The sequence below is a fragment of the Platichthys flesus genome, chromosome 5 (assembly GCF_949316205.1).
Source record: "Platichthys flesus chromosome 5, fPlaFle2.1, whole genome shotgun sequence".
NCBI lineage: Eukaryota > Metazoa > Chordata > Actinopteri > Pleuronectiformes > Pleuronectidae > Platichthys > Platichthys flesus.
In genome coordinates, this window is record NC_084949.1 from 15,333,242 (window position 1) to 15,360,908 (window position 27,667).

Below are 27,667 nucleotides of genomic sequence, written 5' to 3' on the forward strand. Positions count from 1 at the left end.
CAATTCATATTTCAGTCTTCAAGGATAAAGATATTGCCATGGCAATAACCCTTTTTACGGATCCACCAATGGGATCAGGAGTGTGACGTCATTTTTAAACAATGAGGCGGTAAAGACATCAACCGACCTCCATCAAGGCCAACAGGTACAAAAAAAAAAAGGAACGACATACGGAGAGCCTTGGGAAGGGACTGGTGCTTTCTCGCTCCCTGAAAATAGAAAAACTGTCAAAAAAGTCAACCAGAGGTTCTTTCAAGATGGGGTGGGATAAGGCAAAAAAGCGCCCATAAAAACTTTATCAAAAAAGTGGTTGTCTGGGGCTTTTTATCGGTAATGAGAGAGAAAGGAGGAAGCGATGGTAAAAAACCATGAAGAAATGTGTTTGTGTGTGAGGGAGCTGCAGGTTCGTGTGCTTGTGTGTGTGTGTGTAAGCACACTAATGTCTGCAAGTGTGTCTGAGTCTTCGCCATCTGGACTTTTCAGGCTGAGCGAATAACAGCTGGGAGGGAAAACAAAACTGGGACGTTTGACTGGGCAAATTTAGACAAGGTAGAAGGCCGGGCCAAGTTCAGGTCAAGACCGGCAAGAAAAAAGAAAAAAAAGAAAACCAGGTCAAAGAAAATTTTTATAAAATAAAACAAAAACTAACAGAAGTAGGATTGATAGTAAGCTATATATCTCTCGAACTAAGCAACACAAAAATATGAAAATAAAGTCATAAACAAACCATGCTTTAGATTGGTAAAAAGCTCAATGATGTTAAACGGATGAATACAAAAGAGAGATCACAACATGTCATGGAGGAAAGCGATGGATTTCTGTGTTACCGAGTGAGTATTGAGGCTGAGATGGAAAAATGAAAGGATGAAGAGAGGATGAAAGGCGAGAAGAAGGGGAAGTGATTAAAAGTCATAGTGTAATGAATTGCCTGCTCAATTCCAATTCCCCCCCTCTTGTACCTATGGCCTGGATCTAAAGAAGCTGGACGGGTGTGATCAATATGGCTGAGTCTTTGCGACTAAAATAAAAACCAATATTGATGAACCCATCCAGAGCTGCTTTTTTTTTAAGATCTGTGAGACAAGCAGGAACCAGGGGTTGAAAAGGAATCGGGCCACCCGTGTCATGTCGATCCTCCCAGCGGTCTTACCTCGTATGGGCGTGCCACCTGATTGGGCAATGAATGCACGAGATTAGAGAAGGAGAAGAAGAAGAAAATGTTAGTACCACAGAAAGGGGGGGGGGGGGGATTACGGGATGTAGATAGGGGTTGGGGATTGTGGGAGGAGGGTAGAATCAAATTAGAGAGAGAGGAGGCTCAAAAATATAGATCCTTAAGAGACCAAGAGGAGGAAGAGGCAATACAAAAGAAAGAGATAGAATAAATAAAGACAGAATAAGCCAGGGAAGAGAGAGGGAGGGAGAGAGAGAGAGAGAGAGAGAGAGAGAGAGAGAGAGAGAGAGAGAGAGAGAGAGAGAGAGATAGGGGCAAACACTGAGCTATAAGGAGATGGGTTATTGATTGGACTTCATTGACTTGCAGCAGGGGCAGATGTGGCTGTAGGAGTAGGGTAGAGTGTCTGCTCTGCTCTCAGCTGGTTCTCTAACAGCTGGACTGGGACTCTGGATGAGTGGACTCTGATCTGCCCTCAGTCTTAACCTGCTCTTGTCCGCCATGTAGATCAAAACAAGGTGTAATCCTACAAGTAGGACGCTGCGTCGACTTAAGTCCTGAAACGCGAATCATCATAGATATAGAGGAAAAATCCACCCTTCAATACTTTTAAGCTGTATTTGCATTGAATGTTTTTTCTCAATCTTCTAGACCATTTAATGAGAAAAACATTGTCTAGATTTATGGGAGTAAAGTTGTAATACCAACAGAAAAAAATCGTAAATTTCCAAGAATTGTTTCTGTTTTCCCTGTCCACTCTTAAAGCCATTTGAAGTTATATTTCTTGTTTTTCTTTTACTAGCTTATCGTGGTCAAATCTGTCTCTCTCTTGTCTGTCCAGGTCTTTCTACAGAATCTGGTCGGTACGCATCACTCACAGATTTGATTAGCCAAGTGGTATCAAGTGAGCTGATTTACAACACATGCAATTGGTCTGTGAGTTTATAGGGCCAAAACTTGACAATTCCCAGTGATTTACTGGTTAAAGATCCAGGTCCAGACAGATTGGTGTCTGGGTAGGGATCTCGACAGCAGCCCACCTATTAGTGACCTCTGTTCTAGATTAACTGGCTAGAGGTAGACAATGTGGCATCAAGTCCAAATCCCTCCAACCGGGCCTCAACCGAGTCTGGCAGCAGAGTGATGTCAACAATCTTAAACATCCACAGTAAATGTCAAGTCGACGCTGCGGCCCCTCAGAGTCAAAGGGCGTGTTTTTGGATTCAACATCTTAAACCGACCATCTGCAGACAAACTGGAATAGGAGCTTTGTCGTAGAGGACGGAGACAGGACAGGACTTTCTGTAAAACACAGAATATGGTACAGCCACAGGAAGGGTCTTTGTATTGTTCTTATATTTTTACAATTGACTTGGCTTCCAGAGATGTAGGCAAGGTACCAGAAAACATAAACCACACTCCAGGGTCTCAGCTTTACCTACAATTTGTTTTCATTAGTGTTTGATATGCCTGCACCCCAACCCCCCCTCCCAGTAAATCATTTAGTCGATACCGTATCAGAGGGTAGTTGAAATTGATCACAATTGAAGCCAATGTGATTCCTACAAATCGCAAATAAAATAGCATGTTTTTGTAAAACAAGTAAAAACCTTACAAAGGTGGAAAAGAAGCAGTTATTCACATTGAAGGAGCTAGAGCCAGAGAGGTTTTATTTTTTGCATGAACATTTTTTTCAATTACAAATTGAGTAAAAGTAAAAGTAATTTTCTGTCAAAGGCTCATCGATAGAGAGACATGGGTATCAAAGGAAAACTAAGCCAGAGGTATTTAATTTTTAATGTCAGAGAGGTCCAGATAGAGGGCATGTCCTCAAGCAAATGTCCCGCACTTCGAGCATTATGATTCTGAGTCTGTGGGAATTCGCAGATTTGATTGGCTAGGTGGCGTCATGTGGGAGGGTCTGGGTCTGGGTAGGACGTGTTCTGGATCCAGATCCAGACCATGGTCCACCTATTAGTGACCTCGGAAACGTTATGCATGGTAGAAGGAAGAAATTGCTGCCAAAGTGAATATAGCCCCCCCAAAAAAAGAAATTACTTTCAAGCTAAATTTCTGAATATCTCGATGATTATCTATAATATTTACTTTAAGTGGAAGAGAATTGAAGAGTGGATTTTCTTCATTACTGACCTACCATGTGTCTAACTGTATTTACCTCCAAACCACTACACCTACACTACAGTAACCAAACTCAGTACTTGAACATACTACACCATATGGCGAAACCTGGTAGCTATTGATTTTCCTTATAGAGGCTCCTACCTAACAGCCATCTCCTGCGGACGACTTATAGACTGGTAACTCTATACAGCCGAGCGGACAGAGTAAGTGGGTGAGTGAATGACCAAGTGAGTGAGTGAGTGAGTGAGTGAGGGACAGAATAATTGAATTAGTGCGGGAGTGGAAAAAGTATATAGGCGAGTGTGAGGAGAAAGTTATTGCATTTCACTGGGTGTGGAGAGGCTAAAGGTGCACAGGTGAGGGTGAGGCCAACTACCTCAAGGGTGACAGATGTGTTTGTGTGAGTTGTTGTACATGTGTATGCACGTCCATGTGTGTGTGTGTGTATGCACATTTGTTGCATCTTCCTTTAACTATAATAACACATGAGTGCCTGCAGAGTTGAGTGTGTATTTCTATATATACCTCTTTATAAATATGTGTGCCTTATATGATCTTTGCATGTGACTGTTAGTCAAATGCATGCCATGCATTTTAATAACACCTCAACGTGTGTGAAGGTGAGCAGCAGCAGTAGCAGCAGCAGTAACAGTATAGCAGTAACATTAGTGAACAGTATACAGAAGAGTGGGCAGTGAGGGTGTGGGCCTTGGAACAGCAGCACTTACCAAAGGACTCTGTGGTTAAAAAAGATACAGAGAGAAAAGAAACAGCATAGACATGGCATTACAATCGGACGCTTAGTCACACAGAGGAGTTGAGTCAGAAGAAACAGCTTGAAAAAGCACTGGACTCCAAGACTATACGAGTCATGGAAGTCCATCATCTACACAGACAAAGTTGTGAAAAGTCAACTAGTTTGAAATTATCACACAGAAGAAGCAAGGCTAAAATATTTGACATTTTAAGATTTCACTTTTTTAACTTTAAAACCAGGTACTTTTTTTGGGGGGTGTAAAATAAGGGTAAAAAAGGGAGTCTTAGCAAGGTGTTGAGGGTCGAGCCAAAACAGGGACAGAAGCCAAGAGGTCGTTATCTGTAAAGAAGCCAGAGAGTTGGGTCCAATCACAGGAGAAAGAGGGGGAGTTTGGGTCCAGAGGTCGGACCCTGGAAGCAGAGAGAGGGGGGGAGGGGAGGGGGGGGTGGCTTGGACGAGTTCACGCACCACTGTGGCTACAGAACAAAATCTGATCGAAATGGATGGAGTGGCTTGATTGAGTGTTTCTTTTATCCAAAGTTAATCCTTTTTTTGAATTCCACAAATTCTGTCAATGTCTTTTCACAAGAAATGTCTGTGGGTTAATTTCACACCCACCCAAGACACGCTTTCCAGGAAGTCAGGAAAAGAACAAAAGGTTATTTGATTGCTTAGTCACAGCAGTGGGATGTTTAAGGGAGGCCAGTCCCGCAGCACATACCACCATCACCTTGGTTTACCTTCTAAAATCTGTCAGGGGGGGGGAAAGTTGCTGAGACGTGACTGGAGACACGGAGCGCACTGATGCGTGTCGTCACAAATATTTTATAATGTTTTTAGTGAGTGAAAAATGTAACCGCTTGAGATGGTGATATATGCACTGGAAGACCTCAGAGAGTTCTGGGTAAAGATGGGGAGTTCACTTTTAAAGGCCCCGAAGAGTTCAGAAGGGGGTTGGCAACCGTACACAGTCAAATCATAGCACGGCAGCGGCGGCATCAGCAGCGAAGAGGAGAGGGGGGGCAGCTGAGAAACACAGCCAGTAACCACGGTGTGGAACAGCAGTAAGTAAAAGGGGTGAACGAGGACACAATAACAGAAAACTTTGTGGGAACGGGGGAAATAAAAAATGTATTGGCTGGGAAAAGGCAGAGGGAGGATAAGAACTAGTGGATATTGTAAGAGGGATAAAAGCAAAGTAGAAGGGGAGGAAAAATACCTTCAGATGGAAATAAAAGCAGGGATTGAAGGGGGAAAAAAGGGGGAAAAGGAGAGGGTGTAAAAGGGATGGTTACCTGAGCGGAGCTGTTTGATTCGTCCATTGTTATTGGACGTGTTGACTGGCAGGAAATCCTTGAACCAGGTAATTTCTGGGTCAGGATTGCCGCTAGCGGCACAGAGCATGGTGGCCGTCCGAGAACGCTCCACCACTTTCAGCTGGGGACCCATGTCTATGGTGGGAAACCCCGAGGGCAGCTGGTCCTCTGGAAAGATCAAAGACACGACATAAACATAGTGGAGCAATACTCACATCTTTACTCTGGTGACACAGACCAGTGGTTCCCAACGGCTGTTTGTCTTCACCCACATCAGGTGAGCTATCAGTGCTCTTTATCTCTCTGGTCACCCATGTTTCCACTAGATTTATTGGTTTATTTATTGGTCTTTTTTAATTGGTTATAAATGGATTAAATAGACTGTATTTATATTTAGCGCTTTTCCATTCAATCTGTGCTTTACATCACAAGATGCATTCACACGCACATTCATACAGCCCTTCTATATGCAGGACTTATTCTACCACCCACACTCGACCCTCCTGAGCCACAGCCGTTCAGTCAAGATCACACTCATAATTATACCTGTAGAAGCCAGATGTAAAAGTACAAGTCATGTGAATCACTTGCTGTGATACTGTGTCACTTCTCAATATGAGCCAATACAACATTCACCTGTAGGAGGATTAGTTCAACTTTCTTCCACATGGGATGAACCGGGATTATATCTTGATATTAAGATGTCAAGCTTCACCCAGAGAGTTTTGAACGAAGCGCTGTAGGTTAGAAATGTCCTTACAGCTTTCACAATAAAATAAAACCAATTCTTTATTCAACACATCCATTGTTTTTCCTCAATGCTCCGTGATTCTCAATGTCATCAGAGTTACCAGATTTTCTTATTTTTATTTTAATGAGCAGATAACAATGAGTGAGGCCACTAGTGTGTATCATTTTGTAAAAAGTTTGGTAGGAGATTGCTTGATTTTTACTTTGTTTTTATTTAAAAAAAAAAATCTAAAACTTTCATGTAACATGAATCTGAGCCAACTGGAGCAGATGAGTTCAATGAAAGAAATATCATGATGTTCAAAATTGACGAGACACAGTTTAAGCTCTGAGCTGACATCAAACAGATTTTGAACTTGAAATGAGTCACTGGTCAGGGTGTGAAGAGGTTTTGCAGGAAACTGGTCGGTCAAATTCAAGAGTCAGATTTAGATTCAATTTGGAGTCAAAATGTGTTTTGCATGAGCCTTGAGCCTGGAGGCAAATCCAATAGCGAGGTCAAATAGAACGAGTAACATTTCATTCCACTTGACAAACTACCTCACTAAAGCTTTGGGCAATCGCTCTTCGAATGAGAATCAATGGAAAAGTCAAATACTCTCTATTCCGCTGGGAATCAGCAGCAGTCCAGCAACACTCCTTTTTGTCCGGCTGAGTCTATTGCCGACAAATCTCTGTGGACGTTCACCTCCTGCATAAAATCAAATAGGCCAGTACAATAAAGCACATCCACTGGGACTTGCACCCTTGTGGGATGGCATCTCAAATGTGATGCCATAGACATCTGAGGCAATTACATCAAACATGAGGAGTCATTCCGCTGTGATGGAGGAAATCAAAGGCAGTGGGCCAACGTCATTCAGCTGGAGTGAGAGACTTAAGAGGAGGGAGGGGATAAAGCGAGGAGGAGGTAAGGGATCAGAGGCGATAGAGCTCCATCAAACTGAAATTATAACTGTGTTCACTCGAATCAAAAAGGATCACGGAAAATCTGTTTTTAAAAGCAAATTCTCAACTTTGTACAAGGCCACACTTAGAAACCGTGAGGTAAAATGTCTGATTCATGAGTCATCCAGTCCAAAGGAATAAAGATAGACGTGGTGGAAAAAGACAGATGAGCTCCTGTTCCTGCATGTGTTCACAATGTATTTGATCTAGACGGCAGTCTATTGTAAAAGATGATCCCCCGATTACATCTTTTTTCTCTCGCCCTGAATCCTCTGTGACTTTATCCTCCTCAACCACAGAGGGCATCATTAACGGGAAATCCTAGCGCTGAACCTCACCAGAGGAGATGCTAATTCTGGCACTCGCCCATCGAACCATAGCGTCGGGTCGTGAGACACTGGCTTCACGAGCGCGTGTGTGGCCTTTTAACGGCTCGCGTTTCAATCAATCCCAACGCCCGAAAAGAGAGAATGGAACCGTGGACATGATAAACCCAGAGCACAAGAAGGGAAGGTGTTGGTGTGTACAAGTGTGTCTGTGTGGGCAAGCAGGGAAAGGGGGTAAAAGTGCAAGTGCAAATAGAATAGAGAGAAACAAAGAAAGAGTGACAGAAAGAAAAACAAAGAGAGAGAAAAACTGACAGACAGAGAGAGAGAGAGAGAGAGCGAACGGAGAGCACAAGAGACCCATGCAGCATAACAATTCTGATTCTCTCCGCTTTCATTATGCAAACTCTTTACTTCAAAGCCAGCCCCTGGTAGGCAGGAATAATGCATTCTATTTCATCTACCTGGGGTGGGACAATGAACTGAGCATCGAGGACGCACAGTTAGAGGATAACTCCCCGAGATCATGCATCTCTCTCGGCCCCTCTTCTACAAAACACTTACATGTGCACAAAAAGAGAGCTGCACACATGGATGTGTTGGTGTCGGTGTGTAGGACCCTGGGAAACGAAGAGTGCAGCAGACATGCACAAACACACAAACACACACAAACACACACACACACACACACACACACACACACACACACACACACACACTTGATAAAACATGCACATAAATAGCCTTCCATGATCCATAACAGTGAAAGGTGTAAGCCTACCACTGTTTACACCTCTGTTTTTTGGGGACAGAGCAGCTCCACCATATGTGTGTGTGTGTGTGTTTGTGTGTGTTTCTGCATGTGTGTGTGTGTGTGTGTGCATGTGCGTGTGCTGCTGAACAGGAACAGTTAAGAACCCCCTGAGGTCAGAGCAGATTTGTAACCCTACCCTCCCTTGTTGACGGAGCGTTCCCCACACCCCACTGTTTCATTTGGATGTGCTCCCACTTCAGTGTTTCCACTGAGAGCGATCCAGATAATTTCACAGCTCATAGAAAAGCCTGGTCTCCTAATCATGGGAACTGCTGTGCGAACACTGTCCTCTTTATACGAGACCCAAAATGGAATCCACACACATCGCTCGCTGGGTTTGTCATCTGTGAATCTGGAAAGACAGCAGGTCAAATCTGGTCATACAAAAATGGGAACTACAGCATGAGGCAGCTGCTGTATTAGAAGCTGTAATGTGTGCACCTGCAAATAAACCTGTTTCTGTCATTCAGGACTGACCCGGGGGGGGGGGAAATTGTAATAAAACCACCACTGATCTAATATATTGTATTCCAATTCAATAGTATTGCACTACAGCAAAACTATACACTATATACTCCTTTGTGAGGCCACAGTTCACTTTGTGTCTACTCACATTTAAAATGTGCATCTGTCGTCACAACTGTATTTGGGAGTATATGGGCTAAATCAAATGTCAGTTCCACTTATTTGAGGTTGCCATTGAATCTACAGGTTTCCAGTAGCAGAATATGAAACAAGTCATCTATACTGCTTATCCTCTGAGGGTCACAGCGGAGAGCTGGAGCCAATCCCAGCTGACACTGGGCCAGAAGTGGGGTACACGCTGGACAGGTAACCAGGGTATCCACCAGGGCAAACACATGGAGACAAACTAGACCTCAGCTGACCTGAGATCTAGCATCGCGCAGCTGTCTCATCAGACGGGGCAAGTAGCTCGCCTCACTTCCAACTGTTATTTATCCACTTCAGTTCACACACCCACTCTCTGGTTCAAAATTGGCAGACCGCACGTCTGTTACCAAAATTTCTGCTGCACATCGTAGAACTCACTTTCAGTTTTATTACCAATAAAGTGGTTTGAATTATCTGTCTGTACTGTGTGGACTTGTTCACAATCTGATCCTCTCATTCCTCTTTCTTGCCCCATTCACTGCCGTTGTCACAATTTGACTCGATTTTAGCGAGTACTCTGATGGAAAACTCCATGTGTGAAATAAATGTCTTGAAAATGTATGAATGTAAATAACGTAGAGCTTTACAACCGCTCTAAGTCGTTCAAACCAACACACCCACAACCTTTACCCAATCATGAATTATACAGTATCGCACTGTACACTGGAGCCAAAAGCACATAATTGCTCTCCAGTTTATAATTGTCTCAGCCATTGCCAATCACGGCCATTTACTGGAAGCCAAGATTTCAATTAGCCCGATTCTAGTTCTCAGTAATTAAGCCGGCTGACCTTAACACCGGATCCCTCCTGTCAGACAGTCAGTCAGTCGGTCACTGGAGCCGTGTCTTTAAAGAGCCGGGGGAGACAAGGAGACATGACTGACAGGACTCTGGGTGTGCGCTGTGGATGTCTGTGTGCGCTCCTGTGAATGTGCACATGTGTGTGTGTGTGTGTACTTGGCAACTGACATTTGGCCTGACAATCTATCAGGGGCTATTAGCTACTCCCAGGTGGCCTCTTATTCATCCACAACACAATGACTCCTCAGAGGAGTAGAAAGAGGCTAATCACTACATAAAGACTGACTTAGATTGAGGATCTGTGTGTCAGTGTTCACCTGTGTGTGCTCCTAAGAGTGGTTATGTTTTTGATAAAGGAAAGATCAGAGACAAGTGAATGGGAGCTTCCATCAAGAGAGGAAGGAAGGATCAAAAATAGATGCAGAGACACTTAAGCAGGAGAGCATACACATCCGTATGCGCAACTGAGGGACCCACACACTGACACACACACACACACACACACACACACACACACACACACACACACACAAACACACACACACATTTACATGTACATAGAACCATGTGACGCAGGGAAAATTCTGGATGGATGGAGCAGAACAGCAAAGAAGATGCAAAGAGTGGTCCGATGTGAATAATTTAGAGGCTGCTGTGAAGTGGACCTAAGAGCGTGTGGAGCGACAGAGACGAGAGCGAGACACAGGAAAGGAGGAGAGTGCATAAAATGATAGAGAGAGAGAGCGAGAGAGAGAGAGAGAGAGAGAGAGAGAGAGAGAGAGAGAGAGAGAGAGAGAGAGAGAGAGAGCACATAAGCGAAATTAAGAGAAAGTAGGAGGAAGTGAATTTGTGGAGACAAAAACACAGACTAGACAGAAAGAGAAAGAGAGAGCAGGGAGGAAGAACTGTAGACTGTGTTATTACTTCCCCTCAGAGAGAAACGAGGAGGGAGAGCGAGCGAGCGAGAGGATATGGTAGAACAACAGGCCTCATGTCCTTTCCCCATGAGCACATACTGTAAAGACAGGCAATGTGATTATCCACACTCGAACAGCCTCACTCACTAAGACACTCTCAAGCTTCAAACTACCGGTACATAATGTTCTCCTAATGGACTCCACTAACACTAACATCACTATCTGCATTAATGGACTTTTGCTAACACTAATAGAACCATCGACTGCGGTGGACCTGAGCTTCCACTTGCATATTTATATATATTTATCTACATGGGGATAAAAGATCTTCTGTGCCGCCGAGAGGAGCTTTGAGCTAAAGTTTCAACTTTATCAATGGGAATTTATGAGGAGCTGAAGATGGCTGAACCTTTTATTTAAAAGTATTTCTTACGGATGCAAATCCAGCATTTGGAAAAGAACAAACCATTACTTAAAGATATTTTAACACCTTATACTGTAGTTGTCAGCACAAAGGATTACCCCTCATATGCAGTGTCCATTTGTAGAGGATAAAAAGTGAATGAATGATTGATAACACAAATCACAAAAGTGATTACACACACAACTATTATCACACTAATGACACTTTAAGGTTTATTCCTGACCACAGAAATCTAAGAAATAACTACTTCTTATTTCATTTATATAAAATATGAAAGCATATATGAGCCCTGTCAGATGAATTGTGATTGGTGAATAAGAGCTATACAAATACAATTTGATTGATTGATATGTCATGATTAAAGCTGTGTCAATAAGTCATTATGTATTTATGAATTCCTTTTATTACAGATGAACTTGTTTGGAAAATGCAGCGTTTTAATTGACTGTAACTGCAGCTCTTAAGTACTGAATGTGTACATTGTGAATGCCGAATGAAAGAAGCTACAATAAAGTGATGAAATGCAATCAGCTTTTACTTTTTTTTTACCTACAGTTATTTAAAAAATGTGCTCTTGACAGCTAGATGCAAACATATCATTTGTGTGTGTGTGTTCACACTGACCTCGTAGCACACTCAGTTTGGTGGAAGCAATGAGCTCTCCTGCGGAGTTGGAGGCGTGACATTCGTAAATAGCCTCATCTCTCGGGGTCCTCAGAGGCTGGATCCTCAGGACAGAGCCGGAGCCATCGTCAAACTCTATTACCTGTTATTGGGGAAAAAAAACAATATGGGAGTGGCTAGGATATATCATTTTATTATGTAGCATTTTCATATCATATCAATGAAGTTGAGTTTTTTTTGTCTCACCAAAAGCAGGTGGACACCAAAACTGAACATGAAGGAGAGTTAATATTGGAGGTTCTCAGGAGGCCAGAAACACAACTTTCAACGAGTGCTATAGATGCTCGTAAGTAACTGTTTCTTAAAGAAGCCATAATCCATTATACCAAACATGAGCTATTAAAAGTTTTTTTGGAGCTTCCTCTATATTCAACCCGTTTTAAAATATTGCAATGTGGAACAGATAATATTAGCAGCAGGACAGTTGAAAGGATTGGCTGCAGCACTGGGCCCTTACTGCTTTTTGCTGTTTGCTATCTGGTATTAATTTTACCTTCAGTGCCTTTTCCTAGCTTTGATGTATGGATGGAGGCAGATTTGCTGAGGGGACAGAGCCGGTTTCATGTTTTGTAACTTCCAATCGTTCAGAATGACTGCCTTGTGCATCAGAAATGCTCTTGCATGAGATTAATTCATGCTTGTAGCAGATCTGGATTTTGGATTCAGAGAAGGTTTCTTTTGACTGAAATCCAATAAAAATAAATCCCACAGTCGCTCCTGACCGACAGGACAGCAGAGGGAAGTGTACAGCAGCAGGTAGCTGGAGCTTATATGTGATAGATTAAAAAATAAAATATCTCCCCGAGTGATTTAATCACAAACAGGAATCCGACTGAGATGAACTTAAACCTGGGAGGAAACTCGACTTATTAAAGTGGAAAAGCACCCTGAGCTGAGGGTGACACTGACTGGGTGGAGGGGAGAGGCTGGTTCAACATCTCCATCTGAGTGGTGAGGTGAGAGAATATAGCAAAGGTTAGAGCCTTCAGGAAACTAATAAGGCTGATCATATAAGAATCTCCTACACTGTAGCCCAGGGCATCATCTGACATATGAAAGAGACGAGAGTAGATAGCGTTTCACGCGGCTGTGTTTTCAAATGAAGAAAAAACAGGTGGCCGGTGCTCGTGTAATCCCAGAATAAAAGGGCCTGGTCCATTGTACCCAACACAAAACACAGTCCTCATTATTGACTTAAATGTCATCTTTCATCGCAGTAATGAGCGGCAGCAACACAGCAGACGCTCTAATTTGTCATCAGAGACAGAGCAGTGGGGTAACTAAGAGCATTAGTGATGACTCTGTTTCATTTAAGTCGCTTTACGGATGTTTCATTTGAAGTTTTGTGCAGGTCACACTGTGCAATATGGATCTAGAAAAAAGCTGGGCACAACATCAGGTTTGACATGTGTAGACTTTACAAAGATTACACCAACGGGTTCCTGGAATACATCGCAAGATATTTTACAAAATAAAACATCATCAGCTCACGTTATCTTGATAATTGATCGATTGATTGGCTGATACAAAAGGCGAAATTATGCCTTCCTCACTTTAAAAGTTAAAACTGCCTTCCATGTCTCCTGTCTCACAATATTTAGTTTGGTAACACACACAACAAATTTGCAGTAAGTTCTCCAAATTGAGAATAAATTGCTTGGCCTGAAAACCTTTTTAAAGGACTAGTTGTGCACAAGAACAGTATATGAACCTCATCCCCTCTGTTTAATGTTAATTGAGATTACAAATAAATGACCCTTTAAGATCAAGTCAACTTCAGGTCAAACTGTCTGCATGTGAAAAAAGGCTTCAAAAGAAAATAATAACAAGAAAACAGACACCAGTGCATTATTTCTACCCCCTAACCCATTCCCATTCTATTTTCTGAGGATGGGCAGGAATCATCGGCAGTACAAGGTTATGAGTTTCTTCATATATCACGGAATCATACCTCAAATCTCTGGTTGCTGACTTTTTTGCCTTTTTTGTTCCAGACAATCTTGGGCTGCGGATCCCCTGTGGCCTGGCACACAAAGGAAGCCACTCCCCCCTGGACTCCTGTTTGGTCTTCTGGGGTTCGCGTGAATCTGGGAGGTGCTGTATGGAAGATGCAATGGAAAAGTTAGGTCAAGTTCAAACTTCCAGAGTTGTTGTGTTTCAGGGTGTGTGTGTGTGTGGGTGTGTGTGTGTGTGTGTGTGTGTGTGTGTGTGTGTGTGTTTGAAGCCACAGGAGCTGAAGACATTTTGATGGATGAGTTACTCACTGCTCTACATAAGCCTGCACGTCACCATCAGTTTGTCTTCTTCCCATATACATATTGTGTAATACATTATTGTGTTAGTCTAGTGTTAATGCACTTAACCCTTAACATCTTGCATTCCCGTAACTGTGTGTGTGTGTGTGTGTGTGTGTCTGTTTTGTCACTGTGTTTATTTCAAAAATTTAAATTAAAACAGAAGAACGTCGTGGAGCACCACAGCTGGTTTGGTGTGCTCGTGTGTTACAAGGTGCACCCATTTTTGGAGTAGACGTGCACCTACATCTGTTTTTCGGTTCAGTTGTGCATGGGTCTCTTTTTTCCCATACATGTGTGTGCACGTGCCACCAATGTTGTTTCCCTGTGTCCCTGTGTCACCAAAGAAGCTTAATATTTCTGTACCATAAAGGATTTATGAAGACTTACTGCTGACATGACCACTAAAACCCCTCTCTGCGGGGACGCCAACAATATCATAGCCATAGCCGCCGGTGGATTGTGACATCACGACATCAGAAAGATGCGGCACGTCAGTCATGGCACGTCACAGCCAGCTCGCCTAATGGCATTCCAGCCAAACCAGAAAATCCCTACTTAAGGGCTTACTGCCATCCGCCCTGACAAAGGGAGAGAAATTGCTTTTTGCTGTTTAAATGGAGGGAGGGAGAGAGGGAGAAAAGCGGAGCTTTTCAGAGAAGGAGAGGAAAAGAGAGGGCGCTGAAAGAGTGGGCACAGCAGAACAGAGGAGCGGGTGAGATAAAGAGAATGAGTGAGAGAGACAGATGGAGAGGGCAAGTAAGAGATAAAGCATGAAAAACAGAAGTGAAGGCCGATAGGAGGACTAGCGGGAGGTGAGAGCGCGAGAGAGATAGAGAGGGAATGAGCCAGATGTACTGGCAAACATGGTCAGAGAGCCCCAAGCTGCCCGATCACCTCCGCATCTCACTGGCACTTCTACCTCAAGGACTGAATACAAGAGAGTGTGTGCATGCGTGTGAGAGAGAAGGAGTAGGTGTGTGTGTGTGTGTGTGTGTGTGTGCATACAGCCTCTCTCAGACCGGCACTGAATAGGATATTCTCCTGGATTTATCCCGATGGACTGTATGTGAGAACACAAATGTCCGAGTCAGTTGCTCAGGAAAATGTCCACAACTTTTACTCCCCTTGTCAGTGAGCCTCAGCGAGAACACAGCCGGATCTGCCGTAGACAAAACCACGTGATTTCCGTAACAGAATTCCTACACTATGCCCTACCTCCTGAGGCTCTGCCCAGATGTCAGCCCTCATCTGAGCACATATTCTGTTTGTTGTGAATGTGTCGGACTCGGAAAATCTCCTTCTGCATTCATGATCTGTGATATAGGTTAAACTCTTTGAAATGCCCCGGACCCAATATGTGTTTTTCTTATCGAACATAAAAAGATGATCATGTCAGATTAATAAAGAGAACAAAAATATTAGTGAGTTTTAGCCCCTTATATTTTAGTTACTGCATGCACGTATAGCCGGTTCATACATGGCATACCACTGTCCATGTATGTGATGCATGAGTGAGTGAGCAAATGTGGGAGTGCTCATCAGAGAGAGAGAGAGAGAGAGAGAGAGAGAGAGAGAGAGAGAGAGAGGGAGTAAGGGAGTGAGGGAGAGAGGGAGAGAGGGAGAGAGAGAGAGAGGGAGAGAGAGAGAGGGAGAGAGAGAGAATGAGGAGTGGGAGAATCGCTCTCTTAATCCTTTTGCTAATCTCTCTCCCACAAAACAAATGAAAAGTGTAAAGCCAGCAGGGCCATGCTAAAAGGCACGGTAGATCTTTCAATTGCTTTTTTATCTTTCCCTCTTTATTTCTCCATCTCTCTATCTATATCTCTCTCTCTCTCTATCGCTCTCTCCCCTCACTCTTCATTTCTCTGCTGTTTAAAAGTCTTAGGTTCTCGCTTTCACAAATTTCACCCCTTTATCTCTCTGCCCCACTCCTAATTCTTCGGCACTGAATCGCTTCCTCACCCCCTTCCTCCTCCTCCACAGCTGCTCCTCTTGCTCCCACTTTCATCCTCCTCCTTGTTTCTCTTTCTCCATCTCCTCCCTCCATCTCTGGGGTGTTACATAAGTCGTCCTGTCACATTGACTGACTTAATGAGGAGGAGGGGGTGCAACCGTATGCTCCACACACTTCTCCCGACTCTCTATTGCAATTCCCCTTCTCTTTTTTATTCCTCTTCTCCCCTCTCGTTTTGTGCTCTCAACCCCTTTCGCTTGTCCCCTCTTTCCATCTCTTTCACTCACTTTTCCCCCCAAATCCTCCGCCTTGTTCTCCTCCTATCCCATTCCTCTTTTTTTGCTCCCTCCCTCTCTCTATGTCCAAACTGTTCAGTCTTTTTCCAAGATCATCAGGGTCTTTTGGCCGTGCTGCTTGGTGGGATTAAGCATTGACATTTGGTCCAGGGTGGGGGTGGAGGCGCGGGTTCATGCTCAGAGGCACTTGGATAATTGCCGTAGTTAAGGGGGGAGGAAAGCGATGCGTGCAAGTTTATTATTTCATATTTGAAGTAAAAAATGATGACGTGCTATCGGCGGTAGCATTGCAGCGGTCACTGCTTCACTCTGCATGTCGCCTCTGCCGCCTCCCTCCTCTTCCCTATTATGACCCAAGATGGAAGTGAGGGGAAAATACTAACTGGGTCCACGGAGAGAGATTTAGATGGAATTAGACGCTGCCAATCTTTCCCTCTGGTGTGCGTTTGTGTGTGTGTGTGGTGGATGGAGGGTGGCCTACATAATGTTGCCATTCAGATCTCCACAACAGATGGCAGGGATTACAAAGTCAGCTCCTCTCTCTGGACCACTTTCGAGTCACGGCTGAAGATGCGTGATAAACTTTGAGAGATGGTCTTCACCTCTATTTGGCATTTTGAAAATCATTGATACAGAAGAAGCACCTGTAGGCACAACAGAAAAGATTGCGCCCTATAATGGAAAAAATCTGATTGGATCAGGAATTTTCATACAAGCATTACATACAAGTGGAAAGAGAGCAGACAGCTGTGCTTCTCAACCAACATCTGCATTATATTTTGTTATGCTGATGAACATCTTTGGTTAAACTCACCTAACATGAACCTAGAAACCATAATGAGACAAATGGATTTTCTGCAGAGTGGTACAAATAGCAAGGCTAAATGAGACTTCAGGGACATGTAGTTGGCAGGCCTCTGTCCTCACTTACAGGGACAGACTGAGAGAGAGATTGAGTTTAAGAACCGGTGCTGGAACAAATTTCAGGGAGTGTGTCTAATCTAAGAATCAAAGAATGGGACTTATATATTTAGAAAGACAAACAGGTAAAATTAAACAGCGAATAGGGCTTATATGTGTTTTATGTTAACAACATTTAACAAGAATAAACTCGAAAATCATAACATTTTAATATTACAAAAATAAGGTTGTAATATCACGAGAAAAAAGTTGAAAATTCATGAGACTTAAGTCGTAAATTACGATAAAAAAGTTAGAAATGTATGTTTAATCTCTTAATATTGTGTATTTTTCTCATTCAATTTTAGAATTTTTTTAATCTAAGAATTACTTTTTCTCTATATCATATGTAGACATCTGTACATATGAGTGAAATAAGCATTTAATCCTTAGGATTCCACAAGTTAGATTTAAGGAATTAGAGGGAAATGTTTCATGTATGATTAAATTTAATTTAATGTTCTAGAGAGAGTCATTCTGCTCTCTGACTGCATTGATTTCCATAAAAAAATATAATGAAAGAGTCAAATCTTTGAAAAATGCAGCTATTTGTATGCCCTCTGGTCTTATCTTGTGTGCCTTTAATCACTTATCTGTTCTGATGCGAAATAAATCATGAGGCAGACAGGCCCATCCAAATAAATCAAGTCAACAAAAAGGATTCCACAGCACAGAGCGGATCCGCTCGACAAAGGATCAAATTGTAAAACAGAAGCTCTGAGATGCAGGATTACTGAGGAAGAATAAAATATGAAGAATATAAGATAACAAAGCCGAGGTTTCATCAGGAAAAGACAATGGTTTTGACTAAAAGGAGCAGATGGGGAAGCCCACACATTAATGGTGGTTAATCCTATACGCTGATGTGTATGTGTGTATGCATGTTTTTGTGTGTGTGTGTGTGTGTGTGGCTATTTCGGCTACTGTTGAATAGGGGAACATCCCTCAGAGGAAGAAACAGATAAATGGTTATTGAACTTCCCGATCTGATCGATACGAGGCGCATCACCCTGGCACACGTTCGTAATGATCCTGGATTTGTGCGGACGTATGTTTGTGTGCACGAATTTCTTTTGTGTGAGTCTTTGTGTCTGTGCGTTGGAAGTTTTGATCACATCTGAAAAGGCCGCTCTGGTTGTTGGTACAACTTGCCAAGCATCTGTGCTTGCGCCTCACATTTCCCTGTGTGTGTCATGTCGTTAGGCATGTAATGAGCATTCTAGAGTCTTTGCCAGGGAAAGATCCAGCAGCATAGTGTTGCATGTAGCGGGGGGGTGGATAGCTGATGACTCCCCAAATGAGAACTGAGTCAGGCTTGTCAGACAAGTTGAGGAATGAGGCCAATATCAGGGCCTGAGCCAGGGCCATGATAGTCACCCTCAAGACTGGGCGGGCAGCTGGCCAGGAACATAACTTAAAACACATTAACATCAAACCGACACATTAAGAGCAAATTATCAGCTGCTCGCTTTCTGCTGCTGGAAATGAAATTGGATTACTGAGGCCAATAAACGCAGAGAGACAGCGATTGTCCTATACTGCCCCAGAAAACCTTCGGTGTAAATAGAAAATGGAATTACGAGCCATAACCTTTGGTGTCACTTCACCTTAAGGATAAACTGGTTTAAGTCTCCATCCAAACCAAATCTGGAGCATCACCTGATTCATTTCAAATAATGTATTACATAAAAACTGTGATTCTTGTGATTTGCATGTAGCACGTCATTGCAGCGTATAGATCGGCAAACACCCAGCTGATGTCTCCAAGCATCAATTCAACAACCTCATTTTTACACTAGCATAGGATAAAATGCACTTCTACTGCCCTTAGTAATGCGTGTCCAATTAGCATGCCACTTGCCTCCCATAGCTGCTCCAGGGTCCGACTAATGGTGAGTTAATCAGGGTTAATTTGTTAGAAACACAAGAGGAGGATTTAATCAAATGGGGTCTTCTGTATATACAGGTCATTAGAAACACATGGGACACCGACTGGGGTACACAGCTTTACTGGGTCAGTGCTGGCTCCCCGTGAAGATGAACAGAGGGTTTTCTCAGCGTCGGTCTCAGCGCGTTACTCACGGACCACTGGTCAACTATGCTACAGCTAAGCTAACGCTATCCAAGGGCCTCTTTCACTACCTGCTAGGTTATAGTGCTAAGCTAGCACTGGTCGGATCCTGTTAGTCGCGGATGGGCGCACAGCTATGCTAGTTGCTAATAGCCTCACCGCTGAGGGCCAGTGATGCAGGACAAGTGGAGAGGGCTTCATTTTCTTTCTCATCAGCGCGGACTAATCCGTCTCACTCAAGGATTGACGTTAATAGATAACCATGGAGAACTTTTTAAGGGCCCGGCAGGTCGCCGTGCTACAAACTGAGCTTGAGACTACACTCAAAGGTGTGAGCTATGCCCTCATTCCAGAATATGAAGCCTACTAAACTCATGAGGCCAGCACCGCCGGCAACCAGTTAAAATAATAACAGAGATTGGCATCTTCATTTTGTGTGCATATGATTTATGAAAATGTTTGTGATGTGACCCATTTCTGTCGCCTCGTGTGGAGAGATATTTGCACAGGAGTTGATGGAAAGAGGTCGTCAAGCATTTAAATTAGGAGCTGTTGTCATATTCCGGATGAGAAGGAGCTGGCGAGTTCTCACCGGAGCTGAATTTTAACACAATATGATAAATTATTCCAGAAAATACACCATGAATTATTAAGATAGTGATGAAAATAAGTTAACTTGATAAGTGCCATGTGAATTAGAAATGAGGAAATGAAAGGGCATTGCGATTAGAGTTGAGCTTGGTTCCTGTGTTTCCCTGACTCAACGTTGCTGAAGACTATTCTGTATTATCACAACAGATTTAGTTTAATAGATAAACACTGAAAAAGAAAATTTCGCTTTTATTTTGATGAATCTAATCTACTCTAAGGACTTGGTATTGGATCAGTGATCATGACCTTTTTGGCAGTTTCGTAAGCATTTCATGGGGCTGGAATTTGTATCAGTGTCTTTCTGCATCTCTGAAACGTACACATTATATCTAATTTGTTTAAGTATTACAGAAACTTTCGTATAAAATGATCACTTTGTGGTTTTATGACTGGTTAACCAACACAAACATAACACAAGATAGCCAACACGAATATAATCCACCTAAGAATATACATTTGTTACTCTTTGTCAATAAACAAAATAATGTATTGAATTAATCACAATGCTAATCTGGGTGACAGCTTCACTTTGCTCTAAAGTGTTGAACTATTCCTTTACAGACTTCTGAAAGAACTGTCTTTGCTCTATTTTTTTTAAAGTCTTCGGGGAAAAATGTAACAAAAAAACTGGAAGAAAAAAATGAATGGGAATGAAATAGTTGACCAGTGTGTTGACCAGCGTACCACTGGCAGAATATTGGTCATTTGATCATCACGACCCAGCCCACAGGAGATTAGACTCAGTGCTTCATCCTAACCCTACCAAGACCAGATGTTGACTTTATCTGACAGTGTGAAAGGGGGCTGACTTGTGACTCGCTTGAAGTCTCAGTATGATTTGACATTTTGACATTTCATACTGCAGTTATGGGTGAAAAGGATCTCTGCTTTTTTCTTAGCGCTTTAAATGAGTTAGGGAATACCAATCAATCACAGACAAGAAACAGGATCCATCCAAGAAAATAACTGCTTGATTCGGTTTCACACCGTCCCCGGACCACAAACCTTTGAACTGTTTGACCCTGCCACTTTATCTCATTCCAGTGAAAACTCACGGTGCCTCATCCATCAGCTACAAAAGTGACGTGGAGCTCACGGAACCAGATACTAATCGCATTCTAATCTCTTGTCCACCCTGAGCACTACACAGGCATGCACATTTACATACATATAAAACAGACGACTACAAACATAGTTACAAGGGCACATGTATGTCACTACACACAAATCCTTACTCATAAGCCTCTACTCTTTGGGAAACTGTATTACATGTATGTTAGATTGCCACTCAATGAAATAATCTTTATTGTGTGCAGCTGTTGGGTCTTTAACACGTGCACTGCACATTGCAGTTAGCATTAAAAACATGACAACGTCGATTTAAATAAATACTAAACAGCATGCTATGGACATGAAAAAATTGCTTAAGAATTCTCTATTCGTAAAGTGGGATCTTGTTGTGAAAGAAAAGGTTAATTTTGGCAACTTTAACCCTTGAACTCAGCACCTGAGGGGAAGCTAAATGAAAAAAACGTAAAGGTAACCAAAGACGGCTCTTGTCTAAGCCCTTGACAACTGGTGCCTTGCTCAGGGGCTTCAAAACGTAAGTAAGAGCAGTGGTACTGTCATCGTCCGATCACTTTTCAGACTCCAGTCAGCCTGTGGGCCATACCTGTGCAGGCAACATGTCTGAATGTTGACGAGTCTATCAGTCATCACATGAGAAAGTGCTGTGTTTCCACTGCACACGACCGAACATGTCACGTTGGAAAAGGTCACATTTTTTGGTACGGAATAGCTCAGGTCTTTTATCGATGTGCCTGTGGTTTTTTACATCAAGCTCTGTGGATGGGGACACCTGGAAAAGCAGAGCGTTTATAGAACATAAATGATTTGATACAAGCTGAGGGTCTCACATTACCAAGAGCCACCCTCCGCAGAATCCTAAACCACTTTGAAAATACACAGTCTGCTTACTAAAGCACCGGGCTGCAACTCAGCAAGATCTCCCCTAGTCCCCGAAGAAGGAGCTGTGCTGGAACTCTACATAGTTACTTCCAAGCTGGATGAAGGGTAGGGCCGACAGCTTGTTGATTTTGGGAGGACATGAGGGTCAGCAGACAACCCCCCTAACCCCCCCGCCCCCCACCCATGTCCCCATGCTGTTGCATAGTGTCCTGTCGCCCTGACTGACACACGGAGGGATTCAGTTCCTCGCGCAGAGCCTCTCGCTGTGTACACGGAGCAGTGGCCTAGTTTGTGACAGGATCAGGGCATTACTCTTAATCCACCAGATACATGTCATATGCACGCACGCGCACACAAACTCACTGAGAGACATGGTGGCGAGATGGAGGTGGAGAGAAAACGGGAGTAAAATAGGAAGAATCTGGAAAAAAAAAATCAGTGCACTGCTTGCATTGTTTGCACCAGTGGTTGTGTGCAGGATGCACATATGGTGCAGTGTCATCCAAGGTTTCCAACCATGCACAGGAGTAACTGTTCCAACTGACTGCATCTTAATACCCATAGTAGTGTCGACGTGGGAGCAATTGTGTAAAAAGAATGTGATGATGGTGTTAAATATGCCAGATTTTTTTATCAAGATCCATAAATTACTCCCTGGAAAAATGGTTAAAATTATTAAAAAAAACGCCCTATCCTGCAATGGATCCGCATCAAAATGTAATAAGGGTACTATCTCTGTCCTGACATAAACTTTGTGGCCTGTCCTTTGTATCAACCTATTAGGCTTATAATGTATTCCATTCATTTCGCTGTGAACTTTGGGTGAAGCCCCAACTAAAAGCTGCTTTTTTTTTGGAGTACGTTTAACATTTCAAAACACGGCGACACGAGATGAGCGCCAAAGATGTCAGTGTCCCTGCAGCCTGTTTGAATTCTTAACATCCAAATCTCCGAGCCCCCGCTGTTGATATTAAAAGAGGCACTGCACGTCAAACACACGGAGATAAGAGGAGAAAAGAAGAGCCTTTCCTCCCCTTTCCCCCCTGAAGCCCTCTGTCCCTCCTTTCTCTACAGATTATGTGTTTGTGTCGAGAAGAGGTGGAGAGCGGGCAAAGAAAAGAGCTATGAGACGAAGGCGGGGGGGAGAGAAAAAAACATAGACAGAGGAGACAAACTGCAAAATCACTTCCACCCCGTTGCATCTGTGCTGCTCCTCTTAGCCTCACAGAGGAAGTTTGGGAGCATCGTCGTTTTGATGGATGAGTGGGTCTTAACTGGGCGACCCCGAAACTCACACTGAAGACTGGAGGGCACGAGATCGAGGGGAATACATGAGTGGATTGTGGACTGGGCTCTGTGTGAATGTGTACCTTTAAAACATTGCAAACCGTGCGTGTGTGTGTGTGTGTGTGTGTGTTTGTGTGTGTGTGTGTGTGTGGTTGGTGTTGATATATGTTCAGTATCCCACGACCATGAGCTTGGAACAACACTGCAGACCACACTGTACTGGCTTCATGTTGCCTCTGCTTTGCATTCATTCTGTAATTTACCACAGCACATTTACATTGAAGAAGCCATTTTTTTTTTCCAACTAAACACAATTATTACTCAGTTACTATTTGTTTTTGCTATTACAGCTTGGGTTGGTAATCGTGAAAAAGCTAGCAGGCGACACTTAAAGGGTGATTGTGTCAAATTTAGTGAGTGAGTTTGCATGTTGCAGCTGAATACCCCTTCACCTCACCCTGCACTGCTAGCCTTCAATTTGCTTTAGTAGGTGAGGTTCAATTAGGTCTTTATTAGAGAGGACCCGCTCCCATTGTAAACATAAACTATTTAAATACAAAGGGCCAATCCTCGGGTAAGGTAACAACAATTTGTACAATCAGATGATTACAGGATTATTTTATATTCAACTCATGCCAATAGTTCTAGAAGTCTAATTCCTGCCTACTGTATCTGTTTAGGTGGGGATTGAGCATTGCTGGAAACATTTGGGTTAATGTAAGTAAACTAGTCATTCATTTTAATGATGAATTATTAATTGGTCCAGTTTTTTCCAACAGCAGAGGATGAGGAAGTGGCGCTGCTCAGACGGTGACCTCGCCTCTTGTGAACACAACAATGGTGGAACCTCTTGGCAAGCGGCCACCATCGCCACCCACTCCTGGCAGGAGACCATGTTTGGCGGCACAGTAAATGGATACATAGTCTGCACGGCGAGTCTGTACAACTGAATTCTTTAATCCTCTTCTTTCTCTTCTATTATTCTGTCTACTCCATCTTTTTGACTTCCTACGCTTCTTTTCTCATATCTTTTGTCCTTTGTCTCAGCACAAATCCGGCTGTTTCATTAACAGTGTTATCGGATTCAAAGACTCAATCCAAATCAATCCTAATCGTCAGCCTGACAAATTGACTTGGACGTCATTCAGGGTCAAGAGTATCCCAGTAATGGTTTCTTCTGTTTGCTCGCGTAAACATCATATGCTGGTTTTAAACACCTGGATTATCTGTTATCTGCAGGTTCTGGGAAAGAACATTTAGAATATAAACAACCGTCTCAAGCTTCTGCTCATCATCTGCTATCTATCTTCAGTTAGAGTCAAAAGGTAGTTTGCCTGAAAAAATAAATAAATCAATAACCGGGCTCAACTGAAATCTGAATGAGCTCACAGAGGAAGACAGTGGACGAGCCCCAATAAGCGATCTCACACACGTGCACACACACATGCACATGTTGGACACAATCACAGAGGCAGTGGAGAAATTATCTGATTTGCCATATGCTGTCTATCTGTCTGTGCCAAATACTGGGATGGACCAAAACAGCTGGCCTGGTATCAAACCTGCCTCCTAGCACACATGTACAGATCATCACACACAGACATGAGGGACGGGATATGAGGGGGTGGAGCGTTGAAGAAACCCATGTCCTCTCGACAAGTGCATTTAGATTATGTTTATAATCCAACAGCTTCTTTATACACAGGTACCCATGTGTGTGTGTGTGTGTTTGTGGCTATATCCAAACTAATGCATAATCGTTTCAAAATGGCATTTGAACTCTATAAACGAGGAAAGACCGTATGTATCATGTGACCAGTCACGTACACTAGGCTTGTGAATGCCGACTTTACCGGGAAGCAGATTGTCTACTCTGCAGTTGGTTGCTTGGTTTACGAGCAAGGTAAAACATCGATGATGAGGGATTATTTTCTCGGAGCGACGATGAGGTGGAACTGTTCCTGACTTGAGTGTTTACAACATTTTGCCGGGTGGTGATTGTGGGTGAAAGCGCCATCGTGAACAAACATTCACTTTTTTTGCCCGTCCATTCAACAACACAGCTGCAGAGCAGGACCACCGTTTTCCATCTTCTAAGTTTCAAAGGCTCTCAAAAACTCTAATGTAGTGTGGAAAGCATTTGTAACCGCGGCAGCAGCGATGTGTTTGGAAGGTAAAATATAGGAGTGTGTCTTTGTGTGTGTGTGTTGGAGAATGAAAAGACTTACAGTCAGCATCAGCGAGGAAGAGGAAGCTGAGGAGGAGCAGGCCTGGACTGGCAGAGTGCATCATGGGATATGTCGACACATGCATGCTGTATCCACCGTGAGCTCACTGCCTCACTGTACAACAGGACGATAGAAACAGGCCCTCACAACCTGGGGAGAGAGAGAAGACAGGGAAGACATAGACATTAACATCCTGCCAAGCTCCAAGTTAAGAGAGATTCAGACATTATATAGTCACACACACACACAGACACAGACACACACCCAAGCACGCAGACGTGTGTTCCCTCTAGGCCTTACACTCCAGTTATGCAGCTGCCTCTTCTCTTCTCGCTTCATTAGGACCATACACTCATTGCCGGAGGTGTGTTTCTGTGTGTGTGTGTGCGTGTGTACAAAGTTCACAAAGTAGCTGATGAATTTCAACTTAAAGCCAACATTAGGCATAGAAGCATCAGTTGGCTTCTCCAAAGTTTTTTTCCCTCGTCCCACGTGAGCGATGTCCTCGATTTTTCTGCTTTCAGTTTTGATCTTTTACACAATCCACCAAGCGGGCCGGACTTCAATTCCCGATCTCGTCTCACACGCACGTCAAAACGGCATCATTTCAGATTGATGAGAAAGAGTGAATGGCTTTAAGATGGAAGGCTGCAGTGAGGGACTGATGGATGATGGGCAGATTAAAGTGGGAGGAGACTGACTGCTGTTATCTGCGGGCTATGTAGCACACCGTGTTGGATCAAGATACAGCTGAATGTCTTCATGCCTTCATCCTTCGCTCACTTCCTTCCTTTGACCCCCTCTGCCTCTCCCAGCGCTTTCCTCTTCTTTACACTTTCATCCTTTACTCACACCTGATATGGAAAGTTTCCTTTTTGCAGTTTCCTAAATATTCCTTCTTCAAATTCAAATTCCCTTCTTTACTTTAGTCTGATTTGTGTACTCTCCCCCTCTCCCCCTCTCTCTCCCTGTCTGTCCGTCTGTCGTTGACATCCATCCGTCTCTCGGCCATCTGCGGCGCCTGGTGTGAGTGTCTGGCATTAGAAGATACCAGGCGTCAGTCTGTGTGTCAGAAATCTCACCGCTCAAATCACGTGACACGATGAGACATGGCAGATCACCGCTGCTGTCCAGAAACTGACAGCCCTGAGTGAGAGGCCCTGCGAGGCGAGCGAGCGATGAGACGCAATGTGTCCATGTGTATTGTGCACTTGTGCTTGCACTGGATTGGGCATGCATATGGGGCAGCTCGTGCATATGTTGATGCCTCTGTAGCATATGTATATATTCATGGTGACTGCCGAATTTGCTTGTATATAAACCGTTGTGTGTGTGTGTGTGTGTGTGTGTATGTGTGTGTGTGTGCTTGCAGCTGCATGCTCCATGTTGTGTGTGCGTGCATGCATTTGTGGGCTTTCTAAAACTGGACAGAGTCATCAGCAGTGGCAGCAGCAGTCTTAATCCGCTCCACTCCTGAACAAGCCATCTGATTAAAAAAAAAACAAAGAAGGTGGGGGCAGAAGAACTCTGGAACCCGGAGCTCATCGCGTCCCTGCAGCCAAGGCAGCGAGCAACTAAACCCACTGTGGATTTTCCGCTTGGTTTGGTCCAAAACAATTGCTTTGGGATAACCTAGATCTGTCCCTGCTCAAATTAAGTACCCTGTGCTGTGATTTACAGTATCCAACAGTATGTGTAAAAGGAATTCACCCACCTTCCCACAACCCCCGGAAAATTACAGTGGCAATTCATTCTCTATTTTCTTTAGCTTCGGGTATTTATTCGATTTTTTTGCTAGTTTACAAGTGGCCTTTGTCTTTAGTTTATAAATTTACTTATAACTGATGAATATTTTTGTTGTCGGACAGAGTATATACATTTTTCTAATTTTTTGTCAACCACTTTATGCACATTATTAGCTCACAGCACCATGACCCCTACATAATGCACTATACTTATTATTTTCCTGGAAACTCTGATAAATGGCATAAAGTCACTATTTGCTTATTTGTTGAATAAAGTCAACATATTCGATGAAAAATGAATATGGTTAAAGGCTTTGAACTATTAAAGAAGGTTATCTGCTTTGGAATGTGTGTATATATGTGTGTGTGTGTGTGTGCGTATGTGCGTGTGCGTGTGTGTTTGTGTGTTCATGTGTGTGTGTTCATGCGGCTGTGTGCGCACTTGTTTGTGCGAGGCCACTAATCACTCGGCCTGATTCAATGT

At 43.3% G+C, this 27,667-nt stretch overlaps 1 protein-coding gene across 1 annotated transcript in view; it reads right to left on the reverse strand.

Moving 5' to 3' along the window:
- ptprdb (protein tyrosine phosphatase receptor type Db) overlaps positions 1–27,667 on the reverse strand; it is an 86,408-nt gene that overhangs the window by 36,709 nt on the left and 22,032 nt on the right. The window contains exons 2-5 of the mRNA XM_062388459.1: positions 25,439–25,588; positions 13,678–13,823; positions 11,667–11,808; positions 5,369–5,557 (exon numbers count right to left, since the gene is read on the reverse strand). Of these exons, the coding sequence (XP_062244443.1) occupies positions 5,369–5,557; positions 11,667–11,808; positions 13,678–13,823; positions 25,439–25,523 (562 nt within the window). The 5' untranslated portion in view covers positions 25,524–25,588. The remainder of the gene's footprint in view (positions 1–5,368; positions 5,558–11,666; positions 11,809–13,677; positions 13,824–25,438; positions 25,589–27,667) is intronic.